Raw genomic sequence first — 21325 nt, forward strand, 5'->3', positions numbered from 1 at the left:
CTAAAAACGACATTGCCTCAAAGATTCCAAATATGAATCTTCAACGATGTCGTGAGAATTTAACGAGGAACAGAAACTCGGTATTCGTTCGAATTTCTTAGATTTTCTTGACAATGATACTTTGCAAGCATCGCGACTTTTCTTTGAATATCTATCGCTATTCGTATCGCTATTCTTCAGGTTAATTTCCTCATCCTCAAATATCGTTAAAGGTATCGAATAATCTTGAATCTATAATAACAAAAACTATTGTAAATAAAAGAATCGATAACATATTATAAAGAAGTAAATTGTACAAGTAATATTTGAAATTTTTACAAACATGAAATCATCGAGATTTTTTATTTTCTTTTAAATGTTTGTGATGATTTTAGTTTGAGATACAACGATTTTATCGATCTTGCAGATCATACTAATAAAAAATAGTAAGACAGTCGAAAGTATCTAAGGAAGAATCTCTTTTTCGAGCAATCAATGCAAAGAGATATCAGAAAAAAGATCATTGTTGAGTGTTCGTAAAAGAATAAAGTCTCTTGATTTACCTTTTTATCGATCTCCCGATTCTTCAAAGGAGGCAGGAAGCATTTTTCAGCGACAGTATCCTTCAACTGTGGATACAAAACGAAAATACTTAAAATAAGTTCAAAAAAAGATATTTAAAAATTGATCGAACTCTTCTACCTTCAATACAAACTTTCTTGCACGCAGTAAAAAATTAATAATTGAACTAAAAATTAGATTACAAATTAAACGATCGATCATCGTCAATAAAATATATCATAATTATATCTCGTAGAATCTTAGAGAATAGAAAGACTAAATTAAATAACAAACTTCAGTTTCCAAAACTATTTCGATACCGAATTATACTCCATTATTTCCTTAAAAATTCCATCGTTCCTCGTTTACGAACGGAGTTTAGCATGAAATTATTTTGAAATAGTTTCCCTCGAAGTATCGCAACGAGGGGGATCAGTGTCGCGAAATGTCGCAAACCATTTCCAAATTCCTTTGCAAATTGTTTCGCGCTGACCGGTTCCCCATAAACGAACGAAAGAATGTTCCGAGCAAACATGCATAAAGAGCGTAACTCGTTGAAATTCAGGCCGCGATTATCAATAGCGAGAGAGGCGTGGATAAAAGCAGGGGAAGGGTGCAAGGGTGCAGGGGCCACTCCTGCAAGGGCGAAAGTAAGCAAAATCTAATTCCGGTAGCGGTAGGCGAGTCACGGGGGCTCCGCTCCCCTTCCCAGAGAAACGTAACGTAGGTTTATCCACGTGTAGAGAATTTCTCTACCTTCTCTCGCCTTCGTATCCTCAATTCCCGCCCTGTCCTTGTGGTAGCTGCGGCCTGCAGCCCTCGCTTTGTGCATATAATTGGATTTAGCTTTGGATCTTCCCCTCTCCACTTTGCCCGCCAGCATCCCAACCCTTCGCCCTTTTCCCTTCCCTTTCTTCTTCTTCCCACTATCTATCTATCGTCTTACGATCGGATCTAATTACCAATTTTACATACCGTATCGCAGATAAACAATACCAAACAGATAAACAAAAGACAAAACAGTATATGTGTAATTAACAAAACACGTTTGCACATATGTGTGATTATAGTTTATAGATATATATATATATATATATATATATATAGATTATAGTTTCTCTCGGTTATCATTAAGGAAAATTTAATCTCCTTCGACGAGAATGACGATGATATATGTATATACATATATTCTGGATTTGTGCAATATCTTTGTAATTATTAATTTATTAAATTGTAATTATTAATTTTTTTATTAATTGATCGATTAAATGAGCAATAAGGAACGATATATTAAACGGTCACGATACGTCGATGCCACAATTTGGTGGTATTCCAAAGAGGAACGCAACCCCCCTCCCCTGGCGGCGAAAATAAATCTAAAAGCCCGATGAGTTGCGCGACGTTAACGATCCTGTAACGAACATAGGAAACGAAACGCGTAACCGGGAGGGAAGATGAAACGGGGAATAGGGGAAAAAAAAAAAAGAAAAAAAGAGGAGGCACTGGCCATTGTTAACACAAAAGTGATACGTACGTAATTAATTTCGCTTATAAATCTTCCAGAGGACCATTACGAGACTTGACTTTCCTCCGTGCTAAACGAGAGTAAAACGAATCAGTTTTCGTCGCGATGCCTCTTTGCGTCCTCTAATTGGCAATTAACTATCGAGCGTAACGCGAGCAAATGGTGGACGATGTTAATTCGTCATCCTGCCACGCTTCGACTATCCTTTTTTTCGCGTTATTACGGTTTTCCAATATTTGGATATTTGATTTTGATTCGAGAATCTAGCGCGCCTCCCGATTCGATTTATAACTAAAGCATCAAAACGGTGCCTGAAAACGGAGATAATTTTTTTTGTATAAGTTTTTGTATAAGAAAATATAATATTGTATAATTCGAGAAAAATTGCCCTATCTCGCGAAATTGTTACAAATTGGTAAATGCATGGACATCGAAAATTTTAAAATTTTTGCCGGGAGTTTTTAACGATCCGATAACATTTTCATGTATTTTCATGTAAAATACAAATGAGAAACTTTTTCGATGAAATTAGTTATTGTTCACGATTATTTGTGAATGTTCCGAAATGCAAAATTGTCACGCCTTTTAATGGATATTATATTTATTGCAAATTAAATAATTTCGAATGAAATATAAAACGTTATTGTAAAAAATAAAAACGCTATTTACAACAATTTTTTTAAATTTTCGTGTAAAATTATTTCTGTCGTAACTTGTTATTTCTATTGTTAGCAAATATAAAAATTAATGAAACGAAAATTATGTTTCTTGTAATGCGATATTTGTCTAATTAAAAGATAATTTTTCGAATCCGCGGAAAATGAAATATATTTACTTGTACGATTGAAATTAGAATAAACGATGTCGCAACAATAAATATTAAATACGAACCTAATATTGCTATCATTATTTTAACTTCAATCATCGTAATTTCGGTTCTTTAATCATTTTATATTTTATTTAGTTGATTGGAAAAATCCATGGAATGTCTAACTTTTCTTTAGACGGATATTGAGTATGAATTGAGTGAATTTCGTGAAATTCTGATATTTAATATGGATTAGAGTTGAGATATTTCAAGCCCATCAAAATTCATGAAGAAATAAGTTAAAATATACAAATATATCCACTGCATATGTAAAGATGAAATTCAATATAGTTCATTTTTGCAAATATTTTAAAAATTAAGAGCAACAATTGTATGTATAGGCAAGAGTTAGTTAAATTTTTTTATTTCAAAATCATTGAATTATAAATAATTTTTTAAATAATTTCTATATTATGAATATAATATATAATTAGGGAAGTATCTTCCTCTTGTACTCTCCATATTCTTAACTCTAATTCTAATCAATTAATATAAAAAAAAATTGAAAATTGCACATGGCATTAAATATATTTTTGCGGATATATCAAAAGTTAAAACTGAATTATATGTATAGGATTAAAACTAACTCAAAATCACTTTTTTAAATAATTATCATATTATCTTTTATATCTTCCTACTCTTCAATATAACTAATATCTAAATATAATATTAAAAAAACTAAGAAATAAATTCAATTATCAAAAGCACATTTAATGACAGATTTCTTCAATACGCTGTATTGATAATTTTTTTTTTTTATTGATCCAAAAATATCTTTTTCCAAATTATATACGTATCCAAATTATTTAAAAAAGAAAACTATCATTATTATTTCCTTACAAATTATTTCTTTTCCAATAAACAAACCTCGGACAAAAAGTTTATTAAACGCGTGCGGATGACACATACCTTAAGCCTGTGCGTTTGCAGCAATATCCGTTGGCGATTACGCGCGCTAACTGAGTTCCCATATGACCTTCGCCGCATCAGCCACTCTCTCTGCAACAACAAACAATCCCTGAAGCTGCCATCGCTTCGATGAAACTTTCAAACTAAACAGACCGGGAGGTTCGGGCGCCGGGGGCTTTATTTACTTTTTACGAAAGCCCTACGACCTCCCTCGCCATCCCTCTCCAAGTTTCCGGTAACGCGAGCACGTATATGTACAACCTACACATCCGTCTGAAACACGTGTGACAACACAGCACCTATCCACTACTATATCGAGACCCCTTATTTCTCTCCCTCTTCCTCCCTTTTCCATCTGCCTGTCCCTTTTTACCGACAACCAACGGTGAGGATATTCGGTGTGGGTTTGCCCGTTAAAAGTGCAGTAAGATCGATCGATCGAGCTACACCGAAAATCGTCGAGTGCCGACTCACCCCCGACCGAATCCAGCGAGTAAAGTAGATTATGCAAATGCTTGTCGAAAGAGGAGGACGGTGCAAAGGGAAAGGATAGCGAGGATGGGTGAGGGGGAAGGTGGTAATAGAAAGAAAGAACAAAAGGACGGGAAAAGGAAGAAAGGAAATTGTATCTGACAGAAGATTCAGAATAGATGTATACTGGTCTATGTTTTGAATAGTAAAATCAGTCAACAAATTGTTATTTGTTTTTTAAACTTGAAAATGTATAAATATTTCAAGCGTTTGTGTCACAAAATTCGAACAGTTTAAGTAGTAACGATTAAAATCTAATAAACTTTTATTAAACGTATTATTCATATTGGATATTTTATCCCAATAGTTGACTTATACTACTTATCCCAATAGTTGACTTATACTACTTATCCCGTAGCGTCAATGGTTAACTTGTACTTCTTATCTTGTCAGAAGAACAAAACTGTCTCGTGTTCATTTTAAGAGAGACGCATATATTTAACAAGATATTTAATTTATTATATTAGATATTAGAGATATTAGAGATATTAGATATTTTATTTATAATAATTTAACAAGAGATTTAATTTAACGATAATTTCAGTGATGAAATTCATTAGAAGATGCAAAATCAAATTTTTCTATCTTTTTTATTCATCCTTTGATTACTTCACGCTATTCTATTGTATTATTGTCTCTTTCTCTTTATTTATTTTTTTTTTTTTTTTCGTTTTCTTGTTTGACGCGTCACGTCATTTAATCGTGAAACCACAACGTTAATGCACATCGGTGTAATTCATATCACGTTAAGTTAAACCGCGGGCAATATTAATACAATCTCTCCGGAGTCTGTGTAATTATAGGCATTATGGTGTACCTCTGCTGTCCCCTTGTTCCACTCCGCTGCCCTCCTCTGGCGTTTCATTTAAACTGTCCTTGACGGCGCGTCCAACGGTAACAAATTTATTCCCGTATATCGGTGTACTTATCTACACTGGTATCCAACTTACTCGGTAATCCTGGATAATAGCAAAAGAATGTACGACAAATGTGCGGTTGTAAGAAAAAGTCTTGGATAAAGTCCATATTTTTCCTCGGGAACAAGTTGCGGCTTGAAAGTTCTTTCTCTGCACTATCACGGTACAGTGCACCTTCTTCCCATATTACGTTACGTATCATTCACATGATTTAATGTGAGTAACTCTTCAGTAAATATTAAATGAAATCAAATTAAATCAAATTAAATGAAAAATTAATTGAAATATTTGATGCAATTACGAATTCTTCTCGTTTGAATCTTTCATTGTTTTTCATTTAAAATATTGGTAGATAATATATATATATATATATATGAAAGGAACATCAAAGATTGAATTTGACGTAGTAGATGTATTGGATGATCAATCTTCTAAATCAATAGGAGGGAAGTTCTCTTCAACTGTTCTCTTTCAGAGTATTATTCATCAGTTTGTTCGCTTGAAATTGTACTAAGTTCGAATCACTTCGTACAACTTTAGACTAAAATCATCCTCGACCCACTAAATATTCCAAGATATATCTCCCAAAATTGTATTCCAGTTTAAACGGAATTGCACAGATGTAATACTTTACTGATACGTATTATAATTTTATCGATTCGATGTTATATAGCTTTTAAACTATGTTTCATTCTATATTTGCTATACATAATTATTAATGAAATCTTATTTATCGTCACTAATGATATAATTTTAAGAACTAATATTATCATACCTCTATGCGCAAAGAAGAAAATACAATATAATAAATTTGATTCAAAAGAATATAAATAAATATATATAAATTTTCTTTCATATTAAATTAAAATTTGAACATTTTGCGATTTAAAATTTTCTAAATATTATATCTTATTTACATTATAGAGTAAGTATATTAAAACGAAAACATATTGAAACTTTAAGCATTGATTTTTTAAATAATATTCAGCTAGAAAAAGAAAGCTCATATGAATATTCTACATACAAACTTTCATTTGAATAAAAATTTTAGTAAGTGAATTTTCTTTTAAAATAGTGTACAAATATTTTCTATTTAATTTGCAGTCTCATCATTTGTTTTCAATTGAGAGATATCAAAATAAAAATTGGTAAAAAATTGTTGCTAAAACATAATATAAAATTTTAATTTTCAATCTGTTAAAGTAATAATGATTTTTGCTCAAAATAAATAGAATTCTTTCTCCTTAAAAGCGAAAAGTAATGTGAATACATATCTAGAAGACTATCCGTGTGAATCCGTGGACAATCATACTAATTTCTTCCTCCCCTCTCTTTCTTCTTCCAAGGTCCAACTCGTAATATTAGGAATTCTGAAAAATTTACAGGCCGGCCCGCCAGCTCTGGAACAGGTATTTAGCTCAAAGACTTCTGGAATTTACTGTGTCTTCGAGTACCAACGGCGACAACTATTTCCTCGTTGTGCGCCTGGCGTCGCGCGACTGTCGAAGTTACACTGGCACGTCTACCAGAATGCTGTCTCGAAGGAACAGCATTGCTCTCGATTTTTTCAAAGCATCCGCTATTGCGACGCCATCTTATGTGTCACGTATAAGTACTGAAATATCTATCTTCGTTGAGTTTGAAAATAAAATTTTTATTCCACTAATACGATATTGAATTAATGTAAAAAATATAATACAAAAAATATTAGAACGTGCAATTCTAATCATGAGTTGGTAAACGGAATTTTTTTTTAAAATGATGTTAATTTATTTGGCTTTAAGATAATTATTTATAAAAAAATATTATTCTCTGATCTTGATGATTTTTTAATATATTGTCATTAATCTGAATAATGTTGTGAAGATTTTACTTGGTAATCATTGTTCATTAGAAAGTTTTATTAATAAAAACTTTAAATTAGGTTAGATTAGTTTTAATCAGATTATTGCTGCAAATAATTGATGATTGGTTTTCTCATCTGGATTAAGAAAACTATATCCAAATAATACAAATTATTAAATCAACTAATAGTTAAATAAGTTTTTATTTAATTTTGATTTGAAATGAAAGAAAACTTAGAATTAACATAAATTAATTGACGTCAAACAAAAATTTATTTAATTTCTGATTTTATGATTTAGTTAAATAATAAACAACGATCACCAAATAAAATCTTCACAGTTTAATGTGATAATTTTATTACAATATATTAAAAAATCATTGATATCTTTTCGTAAATATTTATTGACTTTGTATGAGTATGAATTATGAAACAGTATATCAATTTATAGAATTTATCCTATTTTCTTTTGTTTATATTAAATTATATTATCAATAATAAATTCAACTTTACGCTTGATCACATTGAGTAGAGAATCCTTGAAATTCTTCGCGTATCGTTCGATGTACAAATTTGATAGGACTCGTACGAAGAAAATAGAAGGTATCAAATGATAAGATAGCTGCGAGAAAACGGACGCATGTTTATTAGATTGAAGTTACGAAGACGGGCGACAAGCTAACTCGCTTTAGGTCTTCCATGAAATTGTAAACTGTGATGGGTCGGCGGAAGCGAAGTTTCTTCTACTTCGCTTTCTCGACTCTGGCAGGTTAACTTCCGATGGGACAAGGAAACGAGATTGCGAGATGTCTATGTTCGAACTTCTGCTAACTCGACTTTAACCCGAATAGCCGCGCTCATCCATGAATCATAAAAAATGCGATTTATGAATATTAAAATACACATTAAAAAAAAACGTTTGCAGAAAATATCATGTACAATCGATCGAAAATAAAATTTATTTAAAAAACGTAATTATATACTTCGAAATTCTCAAAATACTCTATGCTATGAATGTTATATCTTCTAATGTTGAGATATAAAAGAAAAATTATAAATTAATTCAATCAAGTTGAGAAATCGCAGAATAATCTGTAATCTTCTATTACATGTTTAATTATTTCAAAAATTCTGTATTTATCGCACCTTTAATATGTATAATGAAAATCCAACATCTTTTTAAATAAAAAGTATTGAATATCCTATTCTCAATTAAAAAGTCTGATGCAGATTTAGAAAATCATAAAAAACCATATATATATATAATAAAAATCACAAATTCGAACGATGTTAACGGCAATCTAACGCCAAGCTTGTTTTATCTCCGATCTCGAAACAAATAAATCCCAGCTCAATTAAGTACGGTCAAAGAAATGTACCGGAAGGGAACAAACGAAACACACTTACCTTGGCTTGCATCTCAACTTTATCGGGCCCAAGAGATCGATCGAGTTTCGGTATCGACAAAGCCCTGTATTCTTCTATGGTATATGGCTTGTAACCAAGATTCTTCTTCGATTTATCGTCAGGCGTGTTCTGCTTAACTGTGTTCGAATCGGGGGAGATATCTTGAAACGTTGATTGATCCACAATTTTAGACGATCGGTTTTCAGAGGCCAGAGGATTGATAGATCCCTCGATTATACGCCTATAAAAACTCAACTCGCTTTGATCGTCCCTTGGGGTAGACAACGTACGTATATCGTTGTCACTGAGCTCCTCTCGTTCGCTGTCCCCGCAAACCGACAAGGTGGAACCCTCCGGGGATCGAACGCTGTATTGTGGTCCACCTGCGAACAACGAGAAACTGAAGATGCATCTTAGCCGGATCGTTCTTTAATGTGTCGCTTTGAAATTAAAGCAAGGAAGATTGAAGGAAGATTTGAAAGAAAGATATTCTTTGTGGCAAGAAGAATTTTCAATTTTTAAGTATATTATAATAAAACTTTAATTACTTTGATACTTATTATACGCAATACATCAGTCAAATTAACTTCACTGTAGAATAGAAATGTAAATACATGATTTAAATATATTCAAAAATATTTGAATGCATGAAAATTTGATATATGTATTTATAAAATTAAAATTTAATTATCTAAAGCGAAATAAAGAAATAATATAAATAATAATGAAAATTAGATTGATTAATTTAAACGGAAATCTGTGAAATCTTTATTCTATAACTACATTTTTAAAACCATATTTAAAAACAACGAAGAAATAGTATTTAAATGTAAAATTTATATGTAGAAAATAACACATTCGAATGAAAGCGAGTTAATTTTTAAAGAGAATTGATTATATTAAAGGAGTAAAGCAGAATTTAACTATTGTTTAAAAAATAATTAAAAATAATCTAAAAAAAAACAATTTCAGTAAAAGAAGAAGGAAAAACTTTTAAAGAAAATATTTAATATTTTATTATATATGTTGAAAATAGAATCTTTAATTAAAACGTGAGTGATAAAGCTGCAATTTAAAGCTGATATTAATGAATTTAAATCTATATTTAAATTTCGAAGAAAATAAAATTAAAATTGGAGAAAAAATGCCATTCAATCAACATTGATTCGATGGATCGTTATATTTTTCGAAAAAGAAAAGGATAAAAAAGTTCGATCGAAAAAATAAATTTATATTTGAAAATTCCATTTGTGAGAATTAATCTAAATTGTTTCTTTCTCAGTATTTTTTTATCTATTTTATTTTTTCCTTTCTTCGTTAATAACTTTTTTATTTGCTATCGCCTGATATTTATATATCTATAATATATCCAATAATAATATTTTTATATAAATTTTAGGGAATTGAATTTAAATATTCTATACGTACAAAAAAAATCTTGTCACGTTAATTACTTTTACATTTAATGATCTCTACATTAATAACAATAAACCTTTAATAGGTTGCAAGTAAACTTACAATTTGGAAAATATAATATCGTTAATATCAGCAAACTTTTTGAACTTCTAAGTATTTAAAAACCTTCGAGTTAAGAAAACTTCGAAATCGATATCAAATTATATCGAATCCTAATCTCCAGGGTGTTGTATACATATATCTCGGTACCTAACCTTTTAAAAATAGTCGTCTTTCCAAATACAATTTCTCTTTCTAAGGAAAAACAGGAACGCACGGTCTTATCGCTTCGAGTTAAATAGAGATTCAGCATGTCCAAATAACAATAAAGCAGAACTGTGGCAAAACCAACAAACAAGAAAGGACTGAGACGTCCATCGTACGTTCTAATTCTACAGATATATATATATATATATATATATATACATATCACCAGTGTCGAAAAGACATCTAATCACGATCAAAGTAAACGTCCTCCGGAGGAAAATTGCATGGTTCCAGTAGCATTTAGAGTGACCCTTGCGTAAACGCACCCTTTCAAACCCTCGCGTTGGTCACGAACGAAGAACATTATCTCGTTTCGAACTAACTGAATTTCCGACGATAGAGCTCCAAATAGGAGCATGATTTCCTCGCCTGCTGAACCACCGGGGCGAGCACATTTCCAAGCTTTTTATTCGGTTTCATAGATATCGAACTATCTTTAGAACTATAGTTTTGTTTCATTTGGGAGGCCTTTGAAAACTGTTTTGAACATTTTGTATCGATTTTCTTAACGACGTCATTCTCCTCTCGATTTGAACCATTTTTATCCTAAAAAATAAAAATAAGTTTGATTTAAAATATTCATAATAATTCGTAATAATTTTAATGTAATAATAATAATTTATAATTTGAAATGTTAAATTATGCAGCATTGTAGAAAATAATTTAATAATAATTTTAATACGAATTTGTTATCGAAATTCTCAATAAAATGTAAGAAATTTAAATTGGAATATAGAATTATTTATTTTTAACAGATTATAATATTTATAATATATATTCCAACGATTGAAAATTTGAAATTAAACTTTTTTGATGTGTAATTGAACTGATTATGATTAAAAAATTGAATTAATCCAATAATAAATCAAATCAAAAATAATAAAATAATATAGAATTAAATTCATGTTTGCATTATTCACAATTTAGAAAATAATTAAAATGTCACTTTAATATCTCTTTTGAAACTCCTGAATCGAAACGTTTCTCATCATGCTCGTGATCTTACGTTTCTCTTAAGACGATCCACGACGTCTCGTTTTCCGTTCTCCAAAGACGTCGGATGTCGTCGCTTGGACGCGTCGACGGGTCTTCTGTTCACAATTATCGCATTCTTGCTGCCGACTGTCCTCGTGTCTTTGTCGGTACTCGGCGTGGTTTCATTAGATCCGGTATCTGAAACGTTTTCAGTAAGAAAGAAACAGGACAAATGTCAGTCTCCTCGAATGGATCGATGATTCACCGTCTCAACTTTTCATAAATGTTTCTTCGTGAATTTATAAAAAAAATATAAAAAGGAATTATTATTATCATCTTTAAACATCTGAATACAATAATATGTAATCTATTTATAACATCAAAATTTTATATTAACATTGATCAATAATTTTATCATGATTGATTAATTCTTAAGTGATAGATAAGATAAATCAAATGATGAAATTAATAAAACGTTAGAAATTTAAATTGAATTGATTATTTAATATAATGTTGAAGTATTATAGATATATATATTTTATTACTCTTGTCTTCTTTCTGAGATAATGATGGAGCAATAGATTTTGGTGAAAGTGACGGCTTAAGGAATAAATCAAAAATCAATGTTTTGGTTGGCACTAGGTTAGATCCAATAATGTTTTTATGTAAAATATTCTTATTCCTTGGTGAAATTTCGTTAATATTCTCTAGCGAATCCGTAGAATATACTGACATTTTTGGGACAATTTCAATTTATTTGAAAAGCATGCGAGAAGCTTCATGAGATATTATTATAGTTAATTATATTACTTTGCAGTACGCGTCAAACGGATAAATATAAATTATTTCATACGTTTTGTTGTGTGACTCAATTCAAACTGCATTATATCTCTAACAAATTTTTTATAAGGGAAAAATTGTTAGAAAAAATTAAATTACAAAAAAATTCAAAAATATCTAATTAAATAAAAATAAATAAAATATATAATTAAATATAAAAATAGCAAAAAAAGAATATTTAGTGTAATAAATAATTTACAATTTTTTAAATTATAACCTATGTTTTAAAATTTATATCCTATATATTTTAAAATTCATAAAATTTTATATTTTTATATTTGTGTTATTATAAATTTAATAAATTTTAATTTTATTATTATTATTCTAATATTCTAATATTAATTATAATATTTATTTATAAAAAGCGTATGAAATAATATATATATATATATATATTATTTCATAAAAAAGACAATAAAAAAGATAATAAAAAAATTGAAAATATTTTCATAAATGATTAAAGAATAAATATAATATTTAAAATAATAGAATATAAATATTAATATAAATAATAATGTAAAAACGATCTTGATTAGAAAGAATTTTAGAAGTAAGTAAATAATATATTAATTATTAATGATTTATATGCAATAATAATTTATACATAATATATATATCTTATATATTAAATTTTATTATAAAATAATATTATATATAATTATTATATATAAAATAAAATGAAATAAAATAATAAGTTAATTTCATATTTTTTATTTATACTATGTGGCAGCACTTATCAATTACTATAATAAACGCCATCTATTATGAATCTATTGAACATTTAATGCATGCATTACATACATATTCAAATTTTGAGATTTTGTTTCATTTATTGTCTCATATCGTATATATAAGTATATATGTAAATAATCATATGCTTATATAACCATATCTAATATATATAAATTTTAGTATTTATTATATTAATTATCTATTTATCTAATCAAATTTCTTTTAATTTCTTTAATTTGTTTTAATAATACTAGAAAAGAGAGGAATTATATCATATTTATAAATTTATATATCTAAATTTTTTGTTGTATAATAATAGTAGTATAAAATTGTATAAAAAAAACTGCTTCCATATATAAAATTAATATAAAACATTCATTTGTTTAAAATTTAATAATGACAGTCATATATATGAATGCACACACCACAAAAAGTGAAAAATAGAGAATATTCTTTTTAATATTTATAATTAGATATAAAAAAAGATTATATAAAATAATTTAAAAAATGAAAAAAAATATATCTAATGTAAAGAAAACCGATAAAAGTATTAGTGAAAAAAAGAAATGTCAGGTAAGTAATAATAGGTTATATGATATACATATATGTAAAGTTATTTTAATAAGCTTTGTACTAAACAAAACTATTTATCATATATATATAAAATTTGTCCAATTTATCAAATTATATTCATTATATATAAATATATATATATATATATATTATAGAAAAAAAAATTAACAGATGATGAAGATAAACATAAACTCACAATTGTTAAAAATAAAAATTTAAAATTTAAAAATAAATCTACAAAAAATAAATTGTCTAAAAAAGTCAAACAAATATATAAGAATAATGAAAATCATAATTCTATTAATTTTTTAAGTTCTGACATAATAAAAGTAATAGATACTAAAAATAAAAGAAAAAGTAAATTAATCAAAAAAGTTAAAAAAAAACAGCAAGTTAATGATAAAAAACAAAATCAAAAAAATCTTGAGGAAAAAAATAAAATTTCTGACCAAATTGAAAATAAGATTAATAATAATAATAAATTTATAAAAAAGACAAAATCTAAACATACAGAATCTGAAATGAAACAGCGAAATAACAAACCAGCAAAATTAAATTCAATGTTACAAAAAAAACAACTAAATAACAAATTAACAAAACTGAATTTGATATTAAGAAAAAAACAAAAAAGAAAACAAAAACTAAATAATAAAATAATAAACTTAAGTTCAATATTAAAAAAGAAAGTAAAACAAAATAAGAATAAATTTTCAGATTCTTCAAAAAAAAATAATTCTGAAATATCTCCTAAGCAACATAATTTAGAAAAATTATTTTCTAAAGATAATGAACAAGAAGAACGAAAAAAAAGAAAAGTGAATGAAAAACCACAATCTTTAAGAGATAGAATGATGGCTAAATTAAGAGCTTCTAGATTCAGATATTTGAATGAAACACTTTATAATAATGAAAGTTCAGAATCTAAAAAATATTTCAAAAATGATCCTGATGCATTTAAGGCATATCATGAAGGATATAAACAGCAAATCGAACAATGGCCTTTAAATCCCCTTGATGTTATAATATCTTCGATAAAAAAAATGTTAGTATATACAGTACATATTGTTATAATTATAAATTAATTTTTAATTGTTATATTAATCCATAAATATATATTAATGATGTTATAGACCAAAGCAATATATAATTGCTGATTTTGGATGTGGAGAAGCAAGACTTGCTGCTACAGTTCCTCATAAAGTACATTCTTTTGATTTTATTTCTCTCAATAAAAATGTAACTGCTTGTGATATAGCACATACCCCATTATTAACAAGTGGAGTAAATGTTGTTGTGTTTTGCCTATCTCTGATGGGAACCAATCTTAAAGACTATATTATAGAAGCAAATAGAGTTCTTAAAAAAGAGTAAGTATAAGTAAAAACAAAAAATAATAATATATTAATATTTAATATAAAGGAAATATATAAAAAAAAAATGATTTTCAGTGGCATTTTAAAAATAGCTGAAGTTGAAAGTCGATTTGAACATATAGAAGATTTTATAAAAGTAATAAATAGTTATGGTTTCAAAAATACTTGGAAAGATTTGTCTCATAACTTATTTTATTTTTTAGATTTTAAAAAAGAAAGAGACATTAGTAATAAAAATAAGTTACCTCTTATAACTTTAAAACCATGTTTATATAAAAAACGTTAGAAATTAAGTAATAATTTAACATTGTAATTTTTATATTTTATAAAACAATGCATTTTAATAAATAATTTGTTATTATATATTATATTGTAATACAATATATAATATATACTATGTTGTATTTATTATATTTTGTTATATAATAATATATTATAGAAATTGTGCCATGATGTTTTGATATCATACTTTTTTCAAATGAAATCAATTACATTTTGGACATTTAATATATGTGCCTGCTTAAACAATGTGTTATTCTTAGAACACATTGATCTGTTTGACACAATATATAAAAATTTAAAAATAATAATTTATTTTATTTTATACATAATTAACAAAATTTTATAATTAAATTATGTAAAAAAATATATGTTATTTGTATTATATAAATATTGATATATATGAAATATTTGTATTATATAAATTGAGTAATTTAAATTTAATTATTTTTTTTTTAATTTTAATTTAATAATTTAAAATCCTTTTAAAGTATTCATGTGTATTCCATCTAAAATATCTTCAGTTTCATCCTGTAGATTTTCTATTTTCTCCACTATTAGTAACTGTAAAATATAATTAAATTAAATGTAATAAAATTAATATTAATAATATGATACATCATTAATAAATATAATCTACTAAACGATTTACTTTAGCACCCTCAATAATTTGTATTGCAACCTTTTTACTTAAATATGGAATTTTTTCTTGTAACTGTATTGGTTGAGTTTTAGCTATAGTTTGTATTGTTTTAAATCCAGCATTATATAATTGTCGTGCTCTACTCTATAAAATGAAATATTACAATTATAATTTGTTTCAAACTTATTTTTTTATTTTATTTTATTTTATTCTATAAATGAAAAATATTCTTACAATTTTAACTAAAGGTAAATCCATTAATGCTTCTAATTCTAAGGGACAACAGTAAGATAATTTTTTACTGAATACATTTAATAAATCTTTAAATGCCCAAAATTCATCTAATTCCTGAAATAATAATCTAATTAAATTTTATATATTGATTTTATAAATCATATATATTTTATAAATCAATATTTTAATAATGTATTTACTAACCTGACAAAATCGAATTACAGAAAATGCAAATGATGATACAGCAGTTAAAAGATTTTGTACAATACCTCTGCTTATATCATATTTTTCTGCTATCTTATACACTGCATGTTGATTCCACAAATCATACAGTATTAATGTTACATAAAATCTATGAATCACTCTTGGTTCTACATTCTATTATGTATAAAATAACTTAAATATAAAAATAGATTTAATATATATAATTTAAATTTTATATACATACTTTAGGCATTAATCCATCACGTATTTTACTTATGTTTACTTCATTAATTCCTAAAAGTCTAGCTGTTTTCATTTGTGTTTCTGATAATTTAATTATCTAAATTTTATAAGAATATTACAATATTTTTATTAATGATTAAATGATTAAATATTAATCAAATTATAAAATATATTAAATTAAATTATAAATAATTATAAATCAAAAATTACCATATCGTAATAAATAAATCCTATTGGTTTTATTTGAGATATTATATTATATGGCGTAACAAGATATAATAAATGTAAATAATCAAGAAGAATTAAATGTTCTTGTGCTTTTTTTAAATCCTGATATAATATATATGCACATTCCATATCAATACAACCTTCAACATAAAATACATATATTTAAAATAATTTTATATAAAGAAATATTTTATTAATTATTTAATAATAAAATTATTCTTACCTTTCATAGCTGCACGTCCAAGACTACATAATTCTAATTTAGAATTATTGGTAAGTTTTATTATTCGTTTTTTTTTTGTTTCTATAGTTGTAGGACAAGAAGATATATCCTGTGATGGAAACATAACACTTACATTTGGTTTTAATATATTAACATTTCTTTCTTTTTCTTTTATTTTTATTACACCACTTTTTAAAAATTCAGTTATCGATTCATCTACAATTTGCTTAATATTTATATTTAAACGTTTTTGTTGAATATTAAGTAATGTCCTTTTTGCTATTTTGTGTAATTCATATCTAGTTGTTGCCATAGAAAATAATATAGCACTTAAAATTAAATTATTTATACCTCTATCTCTATCTATATGTAATGTACTTAAAGAATCATCCATTTTAGATTTTAAAAGTTCTGTTATCTATATAATAAATATTATTAATAATAAATATACTTTCTATTTATATATATATTCTAATTATAATAAATAGATATTATTATATATACCTTTTGTAATTCATTATTTTTACATATAAGTATACTTTCTCCTATATTTCCCATACCCGCACGACCAGCTCTTCCTACCATTTGTTTATATCTACTTAAATTTAAAAACTGATTGCCAATATACGGACTTCTTAATATTACCTATTATGTATTTATTGTAAATATATTTTTTATAAAAATAAACAATAATTATTACTATTTAAAACGAATAATAAAATATACCCTTCTTGCTGGTAAATTTATTCCAGTTGCTAATGTTGATGTACAACATATTACACAAAGTGTTCCTATTTTAAAAGCATCTTCTAATAATCGTCTTTCCTCAGATGTAAGACCAGAATGATGATAGACTACACCAAAATTTATGGTTTTATGTAAGATAGGACAAAGACCTTCTTCATTTTTAAGTGCATTTAATAAATTTTGTTTTTTATCCCTTTTGTAATCTTGTAATGATCTATAAATAATCATATATAATTGATATGATTTATAATAATATATAAGAACATATACAAAACATAAAAAACATAAAAAAAATTTTTACTTAGGTAAAACTTTAGTTAATAATAGAGCAACATTTTCACAATTTTTACGAGAAGAACAAAATATAAGACATGAATGTTCTGGAATTATATCCATTACTAGACCTGCTATTCGATCAGGATCTATAATTGCTGCATCTTTTGAATACTTTTAAAACAAATGAATAATTATTAAATATTAATAATTATTAATAATTATAAATACAAAAAAAATGGAAAAACATTAACTTACACGATAATTAATTTTTTTTACATCTGTTAACAATTCTTCTGTTTTTAAATCAACTAACCAAATATTTTCATCACATTTCACATATTCTTTAATTTCAATAGGTCGAAAATTTCCAGTATATAAATCTGCATTTAAAAATGTTGCTATTTCTTCTAAATTACCTATTGTTGCACTCATTCCAATAATGTGAATATTATCTAAAATAAAGAATGTATTATAATTAATAATACATATATTAAATATAAATATTATAATAATATTATAATATATATAATAATAATATACAATAATAATAATATACAATAATATACAATATATACAATAATATATAATATAATATAATAATATACAATAATATTATAATATTAATTTCTATAAATATGATTTCTTTACCATTAACATAAAGTACTTTTGTTAAAAGAACTTCTAATGTAGCACCCCTTCCTCCATTTTCTCCAAGAAGATGTAATTCATCAACAACTATAATACCAATCTAAAATATATTGATATAACTTAATATTTGAACTAAAATTTTAGTAACAGATTTCCTAATTTTTACTCACTTCATGAAGACGTTTTTCTTCTATTAAACTATTTATTAAACCTAATGCTTTCTCTATAGTACATATATATATGCTATTTTTTTTACGACGCTTTTTGGGAGGAAAAGTTCCTTTTGTTGCTGCATATTCTTCAACTAAAAAACCTAACTCAAGTGCAAATGGTGTCATTGCTTGAATCTAAAAATTTTAAAAATATTTCTATATTCCTTTTGATTAATTATTATAATAATTATTATAAATAATGATTAATAAATAAATTCTATTACATTGCATTAATACTTACTGGTATTAATACTTACTTTTTCTTGTACTATTGCAACAAATGGTAATATAAATATTGCATTTTTTTTATTACATATAAGTTCTTGCAACATTAATATTTCTGCAACCAATGTTTTACCTCCACTAGTAGGAAGGGCATAAATTAAATTTTTTCTATTCTTTATTGCATCTAAATTTAAACAATCATCTTGCCATTCTAAAACAAGATAAATAATTGATATAATTATAATGAATAAAATAAATTTATTAATAATAAACTTTATTTTATCATAAATTAAATACTTACGATATAATGTATTAATGCCTCTAATTTTTAAGAAAAGTTCTTTTATCTTATTTGATAAACCATAAAATGTATCATTGTTTAAACTTGTATTAATATTTATATTTTGTTCTTTTAATTCATTATCTAAACAACATATTTTATTTGGAATAATATTACTATAATTAACTGAATATCTTTTAAGAAATTTAACATCCTGTTGCTTATTCTTTAATAAATGTATTGAATTCATTCCTTCTGTAACATATGTTTCTTCAGAACAATTTTTTGATGTATGAATAACCTATTTTAAAAAAATACAATATACACATAAATCTTAACATTATATCTATGAATCTTACATTAAATATATTTACAAATATAGAAATATTAAATTATCCAACTACCTGAGTAGAACATTCTAAAACATTTTTTTCATTATATGAATCAAATTGTGAAAACATTTTATCCAAAAATGTATTATCCTGCCAATGAGTATTTATTTCATTCTGAGAAAAATTTAAAATATTTTGTGTAATTTCTGATGATTTCTTTTCTTTTTTCTCTTCATTATCATCAAAATATTGTGTTTTCCCATTATTTTCATCTGTATTAAATACATCACAAACACTCCATTCATCTATAAAACTATTTAAATTTTTTTGATCTACATTAACATTTATCTCATTTTCATTGTCATTTTTAATGTTTTTTAATACTTTATTATCCATTGACAAAATATAATCAATTATTTGTAATAGTTTAGAAACTATTTCATTTATTTTCTTAAATTCATATTTATATTTATATAATTATTATTTAACAATTATAATAAACAATTTGCATTTAAATAAATATTCATAAATAAATATAAAAAATTTATCGTCAATCACATACTTTAATTATCATAAAAAAAAAAGAATAATAAGAATACAAAGTATCGCTTAGTTAATTAAAAGCAGTATTGCTAACCTACATAATTCTAATTCATTTTCTGTTTATATATAATATAATATAAATATATTTTCAAAATTTCAAAGTTTCAATTAAAAACTTATTTCAATATTATGCTATCACGTGAATTCAGCTTTGTTAATATTATAAATCAATTCCTTGAATTTAGCTTCAATCACTATCAATAAATAAAATTATAAACAAACTTTTTAAAATTTATTGAGCGAATAAATTATTTTGTATTTAAATTTTAAGTTAAGTTTAAATTTAATATTTAAGTGTTTGCTATACTACAATCAATCAAAGAGAAAATCAAAATCCGATAATTCTCTCAAAGAATTTTTAAAATTAATTTATTACAAATTATTAAATCAGATCAATTTAAAATTTTCGGTTAAGGTACGTATGATTTGAAAAAAAAATTTCTCATATATTTTTATTTTAAATATATTTTATCTCTTTGCATTCTAAGATCATACATTTTTTTAGGAATTAATTTCCGGTATATTTTCGCACATGTACATCATATTAATCCTATATGACAATTTTTCTTCTATCTTCACATACTTGACGGAACATTGAAAAAAAATTGCAATATAAAAAAAAATTTGCAATAAAGAAATTCTAAAGCAAAAGAAACTTAATAAATAATTGATATTGAGAATCACAGGTGTGAAATCTTTTGTAAATTGGAGCATTTTAAATAAATAAATAAATAAAAATATCGAATAGCAAAAATTCAAAATTTTATTTGGAATTATCTCCTCCTAATTTTGAGAGACAGATCAAAAACCTAAAATCAATTTACGTTCTCAATCTTCTAAATCCTTATAAATCTGTAATGTTAATTATATTCTTTCAGCTTAGAATTTAGAAAATTTGACAAAGCAAATAATAATTTTTGCTAAATTAATAATTTTCTTCATAGATCATAATTATATAAAATATAATTTAATAATTTAAATAAATATTAATTTTATTTTATTTAATTATTAATTTTTTTATAAATTCGAAAATGATGAAATAAATAAGTATGGAATAAATATGTAATTTATGGAAAAATATATTTTCAATAAATAAGAAAATATTTATATAATATATTATAACCTAAAAATTAATATATGTGAATGCATTTTCATTTGAACTAAATTCGAATAAAATAACTAAATTATGAGTA

The 21325-nt window shown here is 25.4% G+C and overlaps 3 protein-coding genes across 4 annotated transcripts; 1 reads left to right on the forward strand and 2 right to left on the reverse strand.

Annotated features, from left to right (window-relative positions):
* Nucleotides 1-11972, reverse strand: LOC122715477. The gene is made up of 7 exons (XM_043937703.1): nt 11861-11972; nt 11269-11435; nt 10586-10808; nt 8541-8923; nt 3843-3932; nt 543-608; nt 1-231 (listed from the first exon to the last, which is right to left on the reverse strand). The coding sequence occupies exons 1-7, from the start codon at nt 11970-11972 to the stop codon at nt 1-3; spliced, it is 1272 nt and encodes a 423-aa protein (XP_043793638.1).
* Nucleotides 11973-13371: 1399 nt separating this feature from the next.
* On the forward strand, nt 13372-15055 carry LOC122715465 (ribosomal RNA-processing protein 8). The gene is made up of 4 exons (XM_043937685.1): nt 13372-13382; nt 14097-14424; nt 14513-14749; nt 14831-15055. Exons 1-4 carry the CDS (start codon nt 13376-13378, stop codon nt 15039-15041), a joined length of 783 nt encoding a protein of 260 aa, XP_043793620.1. The 5' UTR covers nt 13372-13375; the 3' UTR covers nt 15042-15055.
* A 48-nt stretch (nt 15056-15103) lies between these two features.
* Nucleotides 15104-19954, reverse strand: LOC122715429 (helicase POLQ-like). Of its 2 annotated transcripts, none has more exons than XM_043937616.1 (16): nt 19602-19954; nt 19219-19498; nt 18950-19128; nt 18651-18827; nt 18481-18580; nt 18088-18284; nt 17858-18003; nt 17536-17770; nt 17314-17454; nt 16810-17227; nt 16569-16726; nt 16360-16455; nt 16116-16289; nt 15912-16025; nt 15687-15821; nt 15104-15598 (listed from the first exon to the last, which is right to left on the reverse strand). In XM_043937616.1, the coding sequence occupies exons 1-16, from the start codon at nt 19923-19925 to the stop codon at nt 15509-15511; spliced, it is 2964 nt and encodes a 987-aa protein (XP_043793551.1). In that variant the 5' UTR covers nt 19926-19954; the 3' UTR covers nt 15104-15508. The 2 variants fall into 2 exon arrangements, with proteins under 2 accessions (XP_043793551.1, XP_043793552.1); XM_043937617.1 differs by having other exon boundaries at nt 15426-15598; nt 15680-15821.
* Nucleotides 19955-21325: the final 1371 nt, after the last annotated feature.

This window comes from Apis laboriosa, unplaced genomic scaffold, assembly GCF_014066325.1.
Source record: "Apis laboriosa isolate Shangri-la unplaced genomic scaffold, ASM1406632v1 scaffold35_cov144, whole genome shotgun sequence".
NCBI lineage: Eukaryota > Metazoa > Arthropoda > Insecta > Hymenoptera > Apidae > Apis > Apis laboriosa.

What these genes read in the sequence shown, in the direction of transcription:
- LOC122715477 (XM_043937703.1), bottom strand. Translation starts at nt 11,972, where the DNA reads ATGTCAGTATATTCTACGGATTCGCTAGAGAATATTAACGAAATTTCA. An exon ending in GCTCTATCGTCGGAAATTCA is followed by an intron (nt 8,924 to 10,585) that starts GTTAGTTCGAAA and finishes CGTTGTTCGCAG; the next exon opens with GTGGACCACAATACAGCGTT. An exon ending in TGCAAACGCACAGGCTTAAG is followed by an intron (nt 609 to 3,842) that starts GTATGTGTCATC and finishes TTGTATCCACAG; the next exon opens with TTGAAGGATACTGTCGCTGA.
- LOC122715465 (XM_043937685.1), top strand. An exon ending in ATATCTTCGATAAAAAAAAT is followed by an intron (nt 14,425 to 14,512) that starts GTTAGTATATAC and finishes ATGATGTTATAG; the next exon opens with ACCAAAGCAATATATAATTG. An exon ending in AATAGAGTTCTTAAAAAAGA is followed by an intron (nt 14,750 to 14,830) that starts GTAAGTATAAGT and finishes AATGATTTTCAG; the next exon opens with TGGCATTTTAAAAATAGCTG.
- LOC122715429 (XM_043937616.1), bottom strand. Translation starts at nt 19,925, where the DNA reads ATGGATAATAAAGTATTAAAAAACATTAAAAATGACAATGAAAATGAG. An exon ending in TTAACTAAAGTTTTACCTAA is followed by an intron (nt 17,771 to 17,857) that starts GTAAAAATTTTT and finishes GATTATTTATAG; the next exon opens with ATCATTACAAGATTACAAAA. An exon ending in CTGTAATTCGATTTTGTCAG is followed by an intron (nt 16,026 to 16,115) that starts GTTAGTAAATAC and finishes TTATTATTTCAG; the next exon opens with GAATTAGATGAATTTTGGGC.